At 42.7% G+C, this 18,273-nt stretch overlaps 1 protein-coding gene and 1 long non-coding RNA gene across 4 annotated transcripts in view; one reads left to right on the forward strand and one right to left on the reverse strand.

The window, feature by feature from the left end:
* The window catches only part of RANBP9 (RAN binding protein 9), a 40,978-nt gene extending 29,167 nt beyond the window's left edge, over window positions 1–11,811 (reverse strand). For all 3 annotated transcript variants that reach the window (XR_012585596.1, XM_074575841.1, XM_074575840.1), the window contains exons 1-2: window positions 11,198–11,811; window positions 2,715–2,826 (exon numbers count right to left, since the gene is read on the reverse strand). Coding sequence is in view for 2 of the 3 variants with exons in the window: in XM_074575841.1 (XP_074431942.1) it covers window positions 2,715–2,826; window positions 11,198–11,660 (575 nt within the window). In the remaining variant the exon portion in view is untranslated. The remainder of the gene's footprint in view (window positions 1–2,714; window positions 2,827–11,197) is intronic.
* A 396-nt stretch (window positions 11,812–12,207) lies between these two features.
* LOC141739148 (uncharacterized) lies at window positions 12,208–16,376 on the forward strand. The gene is made up of 3 exons (XR_012585597.1): window positions 12,208–12,909; window positions 13,794–13,880; window positions 14,455–16,376. It is a non-coding gene; the product is annotated as an uncharacterized LOC141739148 (long non-coding RNA).
* The last annotated feature ends 1,897 nt before the right edge of the window (window positions 16,377–18,273 follow it).

Consider the following 18,273-nt stretch of genomic DNA (forward strand, 5'->3'; position numbering starts at 1 on the left):
CATGATTATCCAGCAACTTTGAGATATGCAAGATCGTATTCCAGGAGCAGTGCCACCAAGAGCTAAAGTAGCACAAAAAAATAAATCTCCTAGACTAGGTTTTTAGAAAAAGATTTTTGATGATTTGAGGCAAGCCATGCTAAGTAGAGCACACAAGCAAGAATGCTGTTAGACTTGTCCATATAACATAGTACATGGACTAAATACTTTAAGCTGAGTTTATTAAAAAAAAAATATATAAATAGTAAAGGTCATTACCAAAGGGAACCCCAAATAAAAACCATTAAATCATCCACTGACATTTATGAAAGCTGAAAGCAGTACTTGCAGATAAGACATCTGAGATGCCTCAGGTAGTCTAGGATTTATTTTAAACAGTACTATAAAATATATCTGTAGTGCTTTCACAGCTAGACTCAGGCCTTGAGAATACATACTTTTGCAACAGTAAGGCGTTTTAACTAATTGACCCTATTAGTTACACGCTGGTCCTCTACAAATATGGTCTTCCTGAACTCCGTTCCCATCACTGGACACCAAGTAAAGAAGAGAAGAAAATGGGAAAAACGTACACGGAGCAAGCCATATGAACCACAAAACGCAGTGAGAAAGAACTAATAAACCGTATCTGACACAAACTGGTTTCTATAGACCTATTTACAGATCTCTGCATTAAATTCCCCAGTTTACTTATTACAGAAGAATTTATTAGTGTGAATGCAGCCTAACACTGAACCGTAAGACACCACACCTAGTCAAAGACCTCTTGAAAACAGTCTAGACATACACACACGCCACATCCAGTGAGGCTCCGCATGTCAACTCCTGCCCCTTACCCACTAAACTAGGTTTGGCTTTGGCTCTGCACACAGTGTTCCCCAGCATCGACACTATCTTATACAATGAAAAAAAATGAACATAGCTCATTATGTGGCTAATGTTTCATAAAGTGACACTAAAAAAAGGTCACAAGGCTGAAGTAAGAACAAGGCAGTATGTATTATCATTAACTGAAAGAAGTACCCGTCCGATTTTTTAAAGCAATCTCAGCAGGCAACTTCACAAGTCTTAGCTATGTACACCTCACAAATAACCATTTAAACTACAAAACCTTGGAACATTTTATTCAAAGGTGTTTTCTATTTTTGTAGGATTGCCCTGAGTGGCCTACTGAATTAGAAATTACTAAAAAGCAACACAGAGAGGCCTAAGGTGAAGTGTTACAGGAGCTATGTGAAATAGCATACACACATGGACACCTTTTGAAATCCATCATTTCAAAAAAGCTAACTTCCAAACTAAGCAGGCAGAAACACATTTCAAGAACAGACACGTGCATCACTAGCAAATCACAATAAGAACCTCTCCTTAACTGACAGCAGCAGGCCAATTTTTAAAAAAATGTTTAAGGAATAAAAAAAAAAAAACACAAAAGGTGTTCCTAAAATGGACAGCAAAATATTAATTGAAACACTAACTTCTGTCATCTTGATTTAAAAATAATTAGATCTTCATGGTGTGACAAAAGCAACTACACACGTAAGTTTTTCACAGCAAAGAAGTCTCCCAGATATAACTTTTGGGAAGAGAACTGATAACAAACTCATAAATGCCCCTCCACGGGGCAGTATTGAGAGGCTACTCTTTCAAAATATCTCTATGCAATACTATAAGCAATAGAAAAAAGTCTGAATACCATTTTTGACTTACAGAAGCCTTACAGAACACTGGGAAAATGAAAGAAAGAAAATAGCAGCAAGACAGACAGACAAAGGCACTGAATTTCATCCAAAGAGTGATGATGGCCTTCTCTCAAGATTTATTTTTACAACAGGACATAAGCATCTGCAACATCCTTGTACAGTACATTCAGTCCTGACTGGAACCTTGAAGTAGAACCACAGTATATCCTACAGCATACTGGAAAGAAGTATTGCTTATGTAGTCCTACATAAGCAACATAATCAATGTCTCAGGATTAAAGCACACCCTCTACCAAAAGCAGTGAAAGATGTAAAGGCATTAAAGCAGTCTAGCAAGGATTTCATTAGCACTTCAGGACTTTCCCAGGTGAGATTCTATCTACCTCAGTAAACTTAAAAGCACGGTATCACCTGTGCTTTGACAGATTTATAATTCAGATGGATTCTGGGAAGCAGCAGCTGCATTCACTCATCAGCTCTTGTTCCTTCCATAATGTGACAAATTCCCAGGAACCTATTCAGAACACTCCCCTTTATTCTAATTACTGTTCACCAACAAGTAGCCTTAAGAATAACTTTCCATTTTAAAATTGGCATGTCATCCATGAAAAGACTGCACAGAGGAGTTAAGCTGGTCTGCTGCACACCCTAAAAAATTCCTAAAAATTACATGAAATTCTGTAAAGCCATATAGTCAAAAAACAAAACCTTTAAATGTAAGGGCAGGGTCAAACTATGGTCATTCAAACCCCAACTCCTCTGTCAAGAGAGAGGATGCTGATACAATATTTATTGTGTACACTGATTTGTGGACAATGAATATCACAATCAACTCCCTTAAAACAACCAGATAGCAGAGTGCAACTTCCCATGAATAAGGAATTAAAATATATAAAAAGTGGTAAAATATGAAAATAAATTTTGATACCAAAGACATCTGTTTACTGAAAGAAAGATGATGTGAGATACTATTCCAGGTAATAATTAATTAATAATGCATTCAATGCTTACCCATCTCTTCCCTTGCTGACAATTTTAACTTCGAAATAGTATATGCCACAGGCTGCAGGTATAGGATGCGTAGCTCGAACAGAAGCAGCATCTTTTGGAGTCTTTCCATGACCTGAAAAACAAGTGCGTTCAAAACACAACAAAAACGTATTTTAGATAATTGCAGAAGATGACTCAAAGGTATATATACCAACTACTCAAAACAGAAGGCTTATGCAATGAGCAAACAAGATACAATATTCTAATCAGCCTCATTTTTATGCTAGAATATTTTCTTCCACCATTAAGTTTTCATTGTAGGCACCTGCACTGCAACTAAGCATGCTGTGAGTAGTTCTGGATATACTACTCTAAAAGGTTCTACAATTATTTGAAGGGAAACTAGAAAAAAGTTTCACCACAGTAACATAATTGACAAAAGCCAACCTGGGTTTGAAAGAACTGTTATGATTTCTCAAATGCAGACGGCTTACTCATTTTTGTAGACTGAAACACAATATAACGGAGTTTAATCTCTAATGTCCTTCAGAATAAACATCAGACATTATATAGAACGTATGACTTGTAATTCACTTCCATCTTCTGAATGTTATTTCAGGATAGCACTAAGCATTACAGCCTGCAGCTGAGACAATGCAGCTCCTACTCCTTTTTCTTATAAGACTCACTATGTATCAGCTCTGCCACAAGAAGAATGTGCAACACCAGCTCGTCTGCTCCAGGGATTTTCAACCTAAATCGGAGAGCCACTTGTGCTCCACTAAGACTAACTCTTCTGAATGCGTCACCCTCTTCACAGCCCTTTGTTCCGAAGGCAACTTGGAAGCAGGCTTTTGGCCAGATGACTTGTTTTAGCAGCAACCTGTTCAAGCAAGCTCAGTGCTCTCTCCCAGGCACACTAAAATCCTTCCATCATTGTGTGAAAGTCACACACGGGGTCATGGGACATAGTTTAAAAAAAAAAAGAGAGTGCGCGAGCACACAAGGTGGGAAGCATATTGGATCCTAGCAAGCGTTATTTCAATAGGATGGCAACCAGGAACAGACTGTCATTGCCATAACAATAATTCACGCAGATCCCATGCCCACTCTCCGTGTAGATCTGAGACATGATGGAAAGAGAGGACTGTTTTGAGTGTGCTGTAGAAATCACTTGGCTGCAGCACTCCAGCTGTCATCTCCAGTCCAGACAGGGAGGCCTACTGCACCAGCATAGCAATTGATCTGCATATGCCAAAAAAACCTCCAAAACCAACCAAACAAACAAAAAAACACCACTCCTTCCAGTAGCATTAACACTGGAATTATTGCTCAGGCACAGATTAATCATGTCTCATGTGCAGCAAGTCGGGTCATACAGCAAGGAATAAACCGCAGGAAAAGGACAGCATAGCCATCCAGGAAGATCAAACACAGCTGACCTACGCTAGTGAACCTCTAACCACAGAGCCCTCTAGTGTAAGTGTTGATCAAACAGCAAGCGCCTATCTGCCTGCAGAGCTAGCAGCAACCAGCTCTTACCAAATGGCACACGCTCAGACAAGGAGAACTCTACATTTCACCATGGCTGCATTTGCATCTGAAACTTTGCTATCACAGCACAAATTCTTCACTCATTGAGATTAGGTTTAACCTACAAAGTTTTTCAGATGTAACTAGTTCACCCCAGTGTGTTACTACCTTCAGGCAACTAACTAGCCAACTATCTTACTTTTCTGGGTGCAAATGCACTGCTCGCTTCAGTATGTCATTACTAAACATTTTATACTAGATCCTTTGATCACCTCACAGATTTTTACAATATTAAGCTTCTTACCTAACTTCTACATGTTGTTTTCAGAAGTCTCGGATGAGGAAAAACAGTAATTTACTCCTCCATACACAAGACAGCATGCATGTTTTAATGTTCACCACTTTCAAGTTATTTCCTCAGGCTGCGTCAACCAAGGTAATAACCAAGTACGTAACCTTAGAGATTCCATAGGTTTGCTTGGTTTTCAAGTGCTGGTAGCTCACTATTTAGCTACTATAAATTAGATGATCATTCCTAAGTACGCAGAAATCCTTCAGCTAAAAGGCACCCAGAACTTTATGGGCAGAACATTAAACTCCTGAGAGATCTCTTAAATTCAGACAGCGCTGATTAAATGATGCATTAGTTGGGGGGAAAGAGAATGTTTTTTTAAATGTCCTTAGGTTTTTACTTTAAAGCAGACTGCAAAGAAGTTCCCTTGGTTACTCTGTGCACTTGATAATCTGTGTAGTTTCAGTCTGAGTCAGTCTCCTTATTTGGGCAAGTCTTCCACATAAAAAAACTAAAGTAGTAGGAACTAGCCAAATATTATTGAAAATGCACATCTATTATCCAGACAACTTTGTTTTGTGAAATTGCAATACAAGTGTTTGGAAACAATACTAATTTAAGGTATTTTTAGCACCTCTTCCTGAAACTAGTCCCCTTCTCCCAACCCCTCCCCAATTCAGCCAGCTATTTGCAAGGACATACCATGGACCAGATTGATTAGCTGATCAGGATTTAAGAAACCTACCAGATTTTTTTAAGCAGCAGATCAGTTCCCTGATCCAGTTCACAACCCAGCCACACACAGCTGTCACACTGCAAATAAGAGGTCGACACAGGGGCAGAAGTAACAGGATACCCTACCAGTATTGCCAAACACCTCATGTGGTGAAGCAACACACTTGGGGAAGTCAGTGCCCAAAACTACTTTCATCCCATCAAACAGAAGACACCCTAAATTTAGAACTGCTGTCCTTTTAATATAATCTCCTATGAATCCCATTTTACTACTTCAGTATGCTGCTTTTATTTGTAGTTACATACAGTTATTCTAACAGCAAATTCAGCAGCAACAAGCAGTTAACTACTTTCAAATATTCCAAATACCTCTACATTGTCTCAACATGCTAGTTGAGACTTTCAGTACTACCAAGCTATGTTGGATTACGTGAGGAGTCAAGAAATAATAGTTATCAGCCAGCTTTACAACAAGAAAGAGGCTCTTTACAAAGCAGATAGTTGAACTGCAAAATTTCTTACCAAAGGATATTAAGTAGATGCTGGGTAAGCTTCTAGAATAGAAATTAACTGATAAACTGTTTTCAGCTCAGGATAGCCTTCAGCTTAAAATGGCTGGAAAATGAGAGGGGAAAACACAGATACACCACATATGCCCAACATGTTTTTAATTTTTCCATAGGCACTCACTTATGGCCACTGTCACTGATGGGACACCGAGCCGAGTGGCCCATTAGTTTGACACTATGTAGTGCTCTAGCGTTCTTTGGTAACCTGAATCCCCACTTCCTTGCTTGTGAATAAAAAGGAACTTTGACACCCAACTCTGAACTTCTAAATCGGAGGTTCCAAACGCCTGAAGCAGATCATATGAATAGTGCCTTATGTTCCTTAAAACAGACTTCTTCCACACTTGCAAACTATAGCTGAAATATTTAAAAGAATACTTTTAAAGTATGTATTATTTAACACTAAACATTAATCATTTTTAGCATCAAAAAGAGAATTCTGCAAACAGATGCACTGTGGCAGAGAAGGGAAAACAGGTTGAACTATACACTGTAAACCAGATCACAGGTAAGTTCAATTACCAGAATTGGTTTTGATTGGGCTTTCATAAGAAGTGTTTTAACAACCATGAGTTGACCACACTCAAGGAGTAACGCTTTATTTTAAGCATTCATTGACACCGATGATTTTTACTAAAAATAGTATTGTCAGTCCTTTAGCAAAATTAAATTGAAATTAATCTAAATTAAAATTCCATCTACTTGAAAAAAGTCAATTCACATAAAACCATATTTGGAGAAGCCATTTCAGATTTCAAAAATATAGTCTTTGAACCTAGATCTAAGTGTGTAATGCATATGCACCAAATAGTCCAAAAGAAGTCTACAGGAGTGTCTACCTAGACAAAAAACTACGTGTGTTTATACAGTTTAAATCCTTAAATGAAGTTTACATAAGCTGAACTGCAGTTATTTCCAACAGGTGGTTCAATGATTTGCTCACACTGCCAAAAATAAAATAATCAAGGCCTAATCTTCTGCTGAATTCATTAGGAAAGTTTCACTGAGACAAGAAAAAAAGACGTGCCTAAATTACTGATTTTACTTGAACTTTTTCCCCAGTTTAAAAAAGCAAGACATTTCAGAGTTACAAAGGTGTCCAAAACAAGCATACTGTACTGTACTGAATCTACTTCCAAGTGGTTTCTACCAGAGAAATTGACACCATCCTCATATCACTGAATGACAACACAAAACTATTACTATAGAATCCACTTCTGTTTGTTACAGAAATTGAGATGCACAGTTTGCACTGAAAAATAAAATAGTGGGGGTTGTGTGTTTGGTCGGTTTGTTTTGTTTTTTAAGTTTGGCACTAGAGACAGTTCAAAGGCAACTGCATTGTAAATAAATGTCTGGCTAAGATTTCCTGGGCTGTGATACATTAGAAAAAGTTCACGCAATGGCAGCTTACTCAAAATTGCATAACTTTCCTCAGCTTTTTTTGGACAATTTTCACAAGACTAACTTAAGTGAAGTTACTATAGGACTTTCCATGATTTCAGTTAGCACTAATGATTCAGTCTGTTTACCTAATTCTGTATATAGTTTCTTTCATGGTTACAATCTGTGTTGAGTCCATATTTTTATCTCCTTATACTACATAGCACAGATTATTATCTGCTGGAAACTGAACTTGTCTGTCTAGTGGAACGTTCATATTACATACAGCATTTATGAAATCCCTGTTTTCAACAAGATTCATGCGTTAATTCTGCATATTTTAGAAATATGTTGGAATATTTTTAAAGATGTCTTACCTTAATAGCTACATATTTTGTGCAGCAACTGCTTTACATGTAGCATACACTTGTCTGACCCTTTTTGGTTTCTTTACCACTTAACCACAGCTCAGAGCTGTTAATATTACAATTAAGTGAAATGACAAGTTTTTTTCTGATACTGTTTTTCATGTCTCCCTTACATAGTTATACCACAAACAACAGTAACTAGGACAGTGTCAGCTTTCTATCAGCTTGTACAGCTAACTGGCAGCAACACAGAAATACACATCTGTCCATCTAACAAACAAAAAAACCCTGGGTATAGTCTTTAATATATTACAATATCACTGATGACAAAGTATATGTATTTCATATCCAGATTTTGTCAAAGCTTCCTAATCAAGAGTCAGAATTTGTAAAAGTATAACTGTGGAAAGAAATTAGCCTGTTCTGGTAAACAACACGGCAGTCAGTCCATCTGCCCTTCAACCACCTCCACATGTACGCTTTCCTTTTCTTTTTTAAGTAACACTACGATTCTGAGAGATAACACAAAAGAGCACTGACCCTCGGGTTTTGTTGATGCCCAACAAAGTTTAAAGAGCTGTTATCCTGATGCTAGACTGTACTCCTTTCTTTACACCTCCACTACTTGATCAACACCTGGTTTTGTGGCAGTTTTGATTTTTAAGCACTCTCTAGGATGCTTGCAAAAAGCTTCAGGTCCAGAAATGCAGTACACAAAGCATCACAGCTGCAGTGGGTAGAAAGAGACATCTACTGCAGCTCATGTTTCCATAGAAGTTGTCCACTGGTATGCAAGAAAATGAATGGAATCTTCAAAATTACATACAGAGGACCATCATTCCTCTCACAAACCAATGAAACAAAAATATCACTGCTAACAATACATCAGCACATTAAAATTACGAAGCTAGTTATATGAAAAAACAACTTTGAAAGCTGTTGCTCTGACTGTTGCCCCTCACACACTTTTTCCAGAGGCAAGCCATTCCAAACACATCCAGGGTGGAAGGAAAGCACTGATGTTACCATTTTCTGCCTCCTATCAGTCACAGACAGGGGGAAATTACTCCACAAAACCAGTTCCACAGCCAGAAATCTACAGAGGCAGTAGAGAAAGATGAAATGTACCATGTAAGGTAACTATAAGTACCTTGTAAGGTACCTATATTACAGTAATAGAAAATACTAAGAATTGCTTTTGATTACTGGCTTCTTTGGACATCCATCTCCTCTTCCTTCCCTGAGTATTTTGGTCAAGAATACAATCTTTATCCATGCTCAATGTGCAAATCAAATTTCCTTCCAACAGAGACGTCTACCATTCTTCTGTGACTACCTAGAGAACTTAAGCAGCACCGGAAGTGCCAATATATTCCCCAAGAAGATACTTTGAATGCTTTGAGACCTCTACGGGCAACTGATTTGCAGAAACAACATTTCACAGTGCTAAGCACATTCTTACTTGCCACCTTCCCTTATTCTCCTCACTGAACCTCTTAATTTTCTTTCCTTTTATTGTAGTCTTAGGGCTGAAGGATCCAGGAGAGAGGAAAGGCAACAGATGTTTTAGTGCTTTTTTCCCTAGTTCTCAGGTAAGAATTCCCTGATACCTTTCATTGCTTAGCCCAGTTAGCAACTCCAGGTGCCAGGCTGATAACATATATGTGGGGCTGCCCTAATAGCCACCTTGATTCCCATTTAGGGGAAAGAAAAGTGTATACACGTTATATTGGCACCTCCCCTTTTCACAGTCCTCTGAGCTAATCTAAAACTCTTCAGTGTTCATCACTCACTATTATTTAACTAGAGTAAAGGTATTTTATTATTATAACCTACTAACTGTGCTTTATGACTTCTGGTAGACTATCCACAGTATTTCCTATGTTACCTATACTTCAGAAACATGCTGAGCATCTTGTATTTTCTTTGAGTTAATGAATTTCTTTTATTAACACTCAGGCAAAAGAGAGAAGTGAGGAAAAGCAGGCAGGGATAGCACAAAGAAAGCTGGAAAATATAGTTCTATAATTACACTGACAGACCAGAGAGGTTCCATCACTAAATTCCAGTTCATGAACAAAAAGAGTTGGTCAAAGAAAAACAAACCAGCAGGACTTGCTGGCCTTAAAGCTATGATCATCCTATAAGAAAAAAAAACCAGCCCGCCACCACTAAGCAGTAGAAAATACAAAATGCTTCTAAAAATACAAGGTCATAAAACACTGAACAAAAGCCAGGAAATTCAGAGTTGAGTATTAAATAACGTGTCCTTAAATCACTCAGTGCCTCCCAGAAACCTGCTGTATAGTCATCAACCTCCTTTATTACCTTTGTATGGTGCATTAAAGTTAGCATTTTTAGCAGAGTATTCTGTATGTAATAATAAAGCCTCTCTATTTAAAAAAAAAAGTCTCTGAGAGTACATTTAATCCTTTCATGGCAGCCAAATCCTGACATGTGTTTGTGTTGCCGTTTTCCTCCTCCGATTAAACAGTAACATGTTTATCGAGATTTCACTTGAATTTCTCCACTGTAAACTCTGAGAAAGGATAATTGCAAGGTTGTTTTTTTCCCCTCCCATTACATTCATTTGCCTAGAGACTGACAAAAGATCCAGTTCTTCACAGCCAACTCAAAAGTGGTTTTGAATCCACAACACTTCTACTTTAGGACTTAGGCCTAGAACACCAGATGTGTCTGTGTTTTTTCAGGTCAGAGTGTACGCTTACATTTCCAGGTTTTATGACATTTCATAACAATCAACACAAGTTGTTTTTTTTTTTCTTCTATTGCCTCTTGCCGATTTATACAAACACATACTCTGATTTTTACCTTTTGTTTGAAAATCAGTAACTATGAAACACCTAGGCAGAAACTTATAGTCACCTTTATTAATATAAGTCCTATTGTCATTCCTTCCCTCAAATCCCTCTGTAGTCTGTAGAATAGTTAGGCGAGGCTGTTACCAGTGACTTTAATTCCATTTTTCACAGATAAAAATAACCGGTGTTTTTCTCTGTGCTTTCCCCTCCCGTCATTTCCGTGTTCAATAGCTTAACGCTTGCTGCTCTTAACTCCATTTAACCCTTGCTCTTCTCGGAGGCGGGGGGGGGGGGGGGGAGAAAAAGAAAAAAGCCACTTCTTTTCTCGCACATTACCATAAACAGGACACGTCATGCCGATCCTCCTTTATTCTCCTGCCTCCGACCCAAACCTTCTGGTGATACCTGAATCCACGGAGGAAGCCTCGGAGTTTACATAATACCCACTCCCGAAGCATGAAGCGGCGGGGGCGGCCCCTTGTGTGTGTGTCCCCCCCCCGTCCCCCCTCCCTCCCCCGCAGCACCGCGACAGAAACTGGGGGGGGAGGGTAAAGGAGAGAAAAATAAAGCCGAAATAAGGAAAAACAAGACGCTGCGGGCAATTTAGGGGGGGATCAGAAGACACAGGGGGGAGAAGAAAGAGGGGCGAGGAGCGTGTGTTATTTCCTGTTATTGTTACTCCCCTGCCCGGCGGAGGGGTCGGGTCAGTGCTCCCCGGCCGGCAGCCCCCGGCCCGGGGAAGGGCCCCCCGCGCCCCGCCCGGGACACGGGGGAGTTGGCGGCGGCCCGCGCCGGCCCTCACCTTTGTAGTGTACCCGCAGGTTGTTCTGGGAGAGGCCGATGTAACTGAATTTGTCCTTCGGGCTCCAGGAGCGGGGCAGCGGCGTCTCCTGCTCGTCCACGGCCGGGTAAAGCCTCTTTAGCCGCCGCTTCAGCTCCTTCTCCTGCTCGTTCAGGGCCGGGTCGCCGTGGGGGAACGGCGCCGGGGCGCTGGTGCCTCCTCCGCCGCCGCTACTGCTGCTCCCCGCCGACAGGCCCAGCGCCGCGCCGGTACCGCCGCCCCCCGTCACCGCGGGCCCGCTGCCGGCGGCGGGTGGCGGCGGCGCGGCGGTGGCCGGCGGCGGTGGCGGCGGGTGGAGCAGGAGCGCGGCGGCCGGTGCGGTGCCGGGGTTGGCGGCGGCAGAGGGGATCCCCGGCGCCGGCGGGGGTGCGGCGGCCGGCAAGGGGAGCGGCGGCGGCGGCTGTTGTTGCTGTTGCCCGGACATCCCGGCTTCGGCCTCCACCTCCTCCGCCGCCACCTCCCACGGTCGCGACTGTCACCGGAGGGGCCCGGGGCGGAGCGTCGGGCAGGCCCGGGCGCTGCGGAGCGAGGCGGCCGCCGGCGGCTCTGGCCGGCGGGTCACCCCCAACCGGAGCGTCTCGGAAGGGGGCGGGTTGGGGGCGATGACGACGAAAGCGACGGCGGCCGGCGGGGCTGCCCGATGGGAGCGGGGGGAAGCCGGGCCGGGCCGACGGAGCGGCGGGCGGGCGGAGGGAGCGAGGCGGGGAGACCAGCGGAGCCGGGCGGAAGCGAGGCGGGCGGAGAGCGCGCGCCAGGCGCCGCGGCAAGGGCCGGCTCTTTCCTCTTCTTCCTCCTCCTCCTCCTCCTCCTCCTCGTCGTCTCGCGCGCGCGCCCTCCCTCCGGCGCGAGGCGCCGCCGTGCGTCCCCGTCCCGTCACCCTCCCCTTCCCCCCCCCCCGCAGTCAGCTGAGCCCAGGTCCGTCGCTGCGCCCCGCCCCCTCCCGCGCTCGCGACGGCGCGCGAGGGCGGGGAGAAGGGGCGGGGCCTGAAACCCCGCGGCCGGCGCGAGGCTGGGCGGTTTGGGCGGGCGGCGAGGCGCGAGGGCGGCGGTGAAACGCTGAGGGAAGAAGCGTGGAGGCGGGAGAGGGGCGTGGAGGCGGAGGCGTTGCGCCGGGTTGTGCCGCTATCGGTGGCGACGGGTGAAGAAAATAAGCGGCGGCAGGGCCGGTGTCGCCCCTGGGGAGGCGGCCTCCTGTCAGGCCTGGCCCGTCTCTGCTGCCCGGCCTGCAAGGGTACGGGGTGAGGGGACGCGCCGCCGAGAGCGGGACAGGGCGACCCACAGGAGCCGGGAAGGCTTGAGAGAGGCTCGGTTGAGGAGGGCAGGAGGAGCAGAGTAGCGTTGCTGGGGATGGGTGTGGGTGTGTTCGTTTTATTTTTTTTCTTCGGTTTGTGCTTTGGGGGATTTTTTTGCCTGTTCTTAATGTCATTGATTAACAAGCAGTTGCCTGCTACTGGTATTTTCGCATGGTGGCAATCTAAGAGAAACACCTACAGACAGGCAGGCGTGACTCGGAGAACGTCAGAAGAGGAAGGGGATTTTACAGGCAGGTCTAGAACCTCAAAGACTGGGCACTTCACAAACCATTTCCAGCTGCCAGCACATTGGAGAACACCTACAGAAGCAGGAAGTAGAGGAGGTTAATTATGCTTCACCTGTGCGAAATGGCTGGTGAGGTAATGCAGGTGTGACATGCACAAAGGCTTGTAAGAAGCTAAACATTTCTCGCCTATAGTCACCAAAATATGCTGTTGCATGAGACTGCCCCTTGATGTCTAGTAGCATCTGTGGCTGGAGAAAATGCAATTATCTAAAAATACTTTATCAAAAGGAGCTGTAAACTATACAAGGGTAGAAATGCCTGGGATGGACACCAAAACATGCTGAATCATGCCCAAGGGTCAATTACCCCAGCACAGCTACGCTATCTACTGCTAGATCTAAGTTTGCTTTCTAATATCTAGAGGTTGTTGTAAACCATAAAGCTTAGTATTTTAGAGTTTAAAAAAACTGCAGTGTTTGGCTAACAAACTTTGGGGGATGTATTTGTTATGTTCATAAGTGTATGTATGTATGTCTTAGCTCTTTAATTTTTAATTTCAATAATTTCTTTGCCATAGCTACTTTATGAGTCGTGGCTCGCTTAGCATTCGTGCAAAAATATTTCATGTCACTCATTTTGAGAATGCCCCCATCAACTTCCTGTTTCTTGTACAATAAGGCAGGAGAGAATGTGTTCCTGTGCTTAATTCTCGACATCATTCCCTGCTCTGATTGCTTTTATCCTGTCATTTTACTGGATCATTTATCACCTTCCTAGGATAAATAATCCAAATCTATCAAAAAGTTGTTTTTTTAAAAAGCCTTTTCCCCTAAACATGCCAGCAGGCAGACTCGTCCACGTGGCTTTTTGTGAGGTAGGCTGTAGACTATGCCAGAGTAGAAAATAAATTCCTTTATGTAGAGGGATTCTAGTGCTCAGTGTTAACCAATATGTTATTTATTCTTCCTGTGTTCTATTACCTTATTTGTTTTCTGACTACCGCTTCATGAGAATTAGAGGGAGCCCACAGATATTTACATAAATGCCCAGTTTCTGCTTTTTCAGTTGTCATACATGAATTGGGACTTGTCAGATTTGGAAGTGGTAAGTCACGTTCCTCTCTAACGTGCTTTATTTTGCATGTTCAGTATTGAACTTAATTCACCGTTACATGATCCATTCTGTTTCTTTAGGACTTCCTCATCATCACAGTCCCCTCTTGTTTTGCTTAACTGAAATAATTATGACAGCTGCATGTTTTCTCACAATACAGTCCTCTTTCTAGATCAGTGGCAAATAACAGCAACAACATGAGGCTTTCTACAGAGCCCTGAAGCGGGCTGTCATTAACCTTCTGCCATTCCAGAAACTCGCTGTTGAATTTTGCTCTTTGTTCTCCATCTCCAGTTTTTGAGCCGCGATAGTACTTTTCTCCTTGCCCAGTGCTTACTTAGCTGCTTGAGTCATCTCTGTCTTAGGGATTTAATCAAAGGCCTTTTGAAACACTGTAAAACATGAACTAGTCCACCAAAATCTCTTTGGGTTTCAGGTGAGGGTTTTTTTTGACACTTTCAATAGATGGATCTTATTTTGCTTTGTAGAAAAGCCCGGTTAGGCCTAATTTTATATGCAGAGATTTTCTTCTGTATGCTTGTTTCTCATTTATGTTTACTTTCAGTGACCATTTCAGCCAAAGAAAATGCAACCTGTTTTGGATGCTGTGGATGCCCCATCCCTGGAGATGTTCACAGCCAGGCTGGATGGGGCTTTGAGCAGCCTGGTCTAGTGGGAGGTGTCCCTGCCCATGGCAGAGGATTGGAACTTGATGATCTTGAAGGTCCTTTCCAACCCAAACCATTCTGTGATTCTAACCCAAGTATTCCAGCAGCTAAGGGTGTTTGTTTGGCCTCCCGTTGGACATATCAACAGGGTGTGAACATGTTGGATGTGATTTTTAATGCGAGTGCAGGTGATCAGTTCCCTCTGTTTCTCCGGGAGCCAGCTCCTCCAGGCAGATGCGCCTCATGGGCCAGAGCCAGAGGAGAAGGGAGAGCAGCCCCTGACTGACACCCTCCAGGCAGCATCAATGAGAAAACTCTCCTGATTGCCCAAGCTCATCTTCTTCTCCCAATGGAGCGTCCTGCGTGGCCTCGGCGCTGCTGGGGTTCATTTAACTCCTGGATCCTGTGTTGGCTGCTCTCCGTGTGTTCATGAGGAGCGAGTAAGTGGGCTACGGCCATCTGTGCCAGCGATGCTGACAACATTCTGGCTGTCGTCAGGAAACAGGGCCAGGATTCTCCTTGGGAGTCTATTTCTGTGCATGTCCCGTGTCCCACCCATAGGACCAAGCTTCCTAGTTACGTGTGAATTTAGTACATGTGCCGCGGCTGCCAGCCTGACAAATTTCCAGCCACTTTCTGAAATGTAATCTCTCTCGTTTGTAGTGATGGTAACTGCTTGCTGTTCTTTGTTTAGCATTTCTCCTGGCTGAGTTTTTCCAATGCATAGTTTCTTTGTAACTGTTTTGGAATTAATTTTCGCTGCTTCAAGAAGCTGCTTGGAAATCAGCAGTGTGTTATTTATTGTTGTACCTACTGTGCTGAATTACTGATCCTAATAAGAAAAGAAAACCACTAAGAAGTAGGCTATGATATTTCAACAGTGTTAAGGATAGATCTCTTCAAAGTACCTGGAGGATTTTTTTTGCCGAGCCCTTTGCTATTTGGACTATTTTTTTTCCTGCTGACTTAATTGCTCATATATAGGATAGTCTTGATGAACTGACAAATTAAACACTTGCCGAAATGAATCACATATGAATTATAGGCCATCATCAGCTATTAACTTGGTTGAATCAAATGGTAATCAAGTTGCAATTTACAGTGTTACTATATTGCTGCTCACACTTATCATGGTATCCTGCTTTTATAGAACTGAGCAATTGGCTAACAGAAATAATTTTGTTGTATGAGTCAACTATACCTGTGCCTATGTTAGACCAAGAGTGATTAGAAATCTCTCTTGCTTGCCAATGCTTCAGTTGTGTTATATATGTATGTGTATATATATATGGAGAGATCTACATCTGTGTCTATTTAGTTTTGGTACTTGACCGCCAGCGTGTAGACACAATGTGAACAGGCTTGTTCCCTGTATTCTGTTCTTACCTTTCTGGTATGTACATGGGCACTGTGATCTATGGGGGCCCCAAGTTTTATAGAAGTATGATCCACTCTGTACAAAATCTCACCACGTTTAATCTCTATAGTCCGATGTCTTTGAATTTCTTTGCATTTTGTTAATGAGTTTAAAGTTTATTCGTAGTTAACTTCATGGTTTTCTTCCAAAGTTGTTATTTATAGCTCTTTCCCATATCCTCTTTCCACACTGAAGAACAATTATTTTTGATCATTTTCTGGTGCATGGGCGGGGGGGGTTGCCCAGTATCAAAAGGCAGTTTAAGGAGAACTGAAAATTTGTTCATCGGGATGGATCATAAATAGAAGATTTTATAGTTTCCGCTGTCTGGGCTGCTGTACAAGCATCGTATTCTAACTGAAATGTCAAAATGAGCACAGAAATAAAATGCCCTCCAAACTGAATAGAATGTGTTTTATTCACAACACAAATTTATGTGGGGGCAGGATAGAAAATATGATGAGACGCATTGGTTTATTCCTTTTGTGAAAACAGATATCAAACCATAACACTATTAGAGAAGCGATTCTCAGCTAACGGGTCAAGATCCATTTCTGAGTCATCAGGAGTTTCTGCCGAGGGTGGAAGCAAGTTGGCATGATTTAAATGTTGAAATATAAGAAACGCCATTGAAGTCTGACTGGAAAAAAAAAAAGTAAAAATCAGAGTGGCCAGAATTTCTACAGTAAAAGAGTTTGTTTGGCCAGATCAGCCTGGACTAAAAAAATCCCTTCATGGTACGTAACTGAGTGAAGTGGGGTTGAAGGACGGGAAAAGATGAAATGAAAGAAGGAATGAGCTGATCATCCAGCCTCCTTGGACTGAGGGACAGAAGCACTCTGCGCTCCTTTTCCCCTTGCCCTGACTCCTGCGAGCAGCTGGAAGAGTTCCAGTACCTCGTTTAACTAACGAGGATCACAAAACTGCCGAGTTTGGAAGCGGCTGCGCGGCCGGGCACCGCGACACATCCTCTATATGATGTTTTAGGATGGAAATTTACAAGTTGCGTGCTTTCGGGTAAACATTTTTAGAGTTCCCCTGGCAAAGCCGGCGGTGTTTTGTTTCCAGTGGGTGCCTTGGTAGGGTGCCCATTGCCATAGACGAGCAAGCTCAAAGGCTGCGGGGCTTTCAGAAGCACATGGGATGTGTCAAGCTGACCCACTTCTCGAAAGCCAGGCCAGGCCTTTGTGAAACGTCCCCTACTTGTCAGATGTTAGGATGTCAAGCATGTTTAAGTCTCCGCTGATGGGATAATTATTGTTAATGGTGTTTATAGAGGTGGGAGGGCCCTAAGGGAAAGGAGGCCAAGAAGGAGAATCAGGAAGTGAGATGAGTAAGGCTCCAGGAATTGCACGCAGATGGAGTTTCGTCGCGCTTTTTTTCTTTAGCTCACTTGGCTCTTCGGTAAAATAGATGTTTACATAGGATAAACTCGTTTTTTTTTCCTCTCTGCACCTCTCACGCCTACAAATTCAAATGTTCCGCATGCTAATCTTAGTGGCAGAAGTAGGTTTTAAATGGACTTTAGGAATGTGAAACTGTCAGGTGAAAACACTGAGTTTTAATAATTTTTAGTTATTGTAGCTGCTCCCAGTCCTACTGCCAATCTGTTGCCTCTTTCAAATCTGTTCCAGGGAAACAAGCTAGCATGAAATCCTGAATATCTGCTGAAATCTGAAATCCTGAAAATGTGCTGCCCTTGTTAGACAGTAGTATTTTACTGTACAGGACTCATCATTCTGTTATGATTTATGGAATATATTAAATATACCAGAAGTCTGTGGGATGTACAGACAGTTGCCTCCTTTTATTTTAAGAGTAGAAATACATGCATCCACAAAGCACATCGTCTGACAAAATGCACAATATTTTTGTAACTTTCTTCAGCCATAGTAACCTTGGATTATACTTGCATGACAGAGCTATTAAAACATTTCAAACAGGGTCACGATTTTGCAGGTGATTGTTTTTAAGATTAACTTGCCATTATATATGCTGTCATGATTGCAATGTATATGCTCAGAAGCTTGGCGGAAGAGTAGCTTCCTGTTCTAGTACATATTATTATCATCAGCAATTATTTTTGTTTGCCAAGCCACACCTATGCCAATGTCTGTCATCAACAATATTGTTTAATCAGCTTAAAAATGACTGAATCTTATCTACTTGGTAACTTCCTTTAACTTACCTTATGAACTTACCTGTGTGAGGATGCTATAGAGTATGATATGAAAATCTTTGCTGTTTAGAAGTCGCGGTATTGTCACTGATTTGTTACAGCCGGGTGGTACTGCCCCCC

The sequence above is a fragment of the Larus michahellis genome, chromosome 2 (genome assembly GCF_964199755.1).
Source record: "Larus michahellis chromosome 2, bLarMic1.1, whole genome shotgun sequence".
In the NCBI taxonomy this organism is placed as follows: Eukaryota; Metazoa; Chordata; class Aves; order Charadriiformes; family Laridae; genus Larus; species Larus michahellis.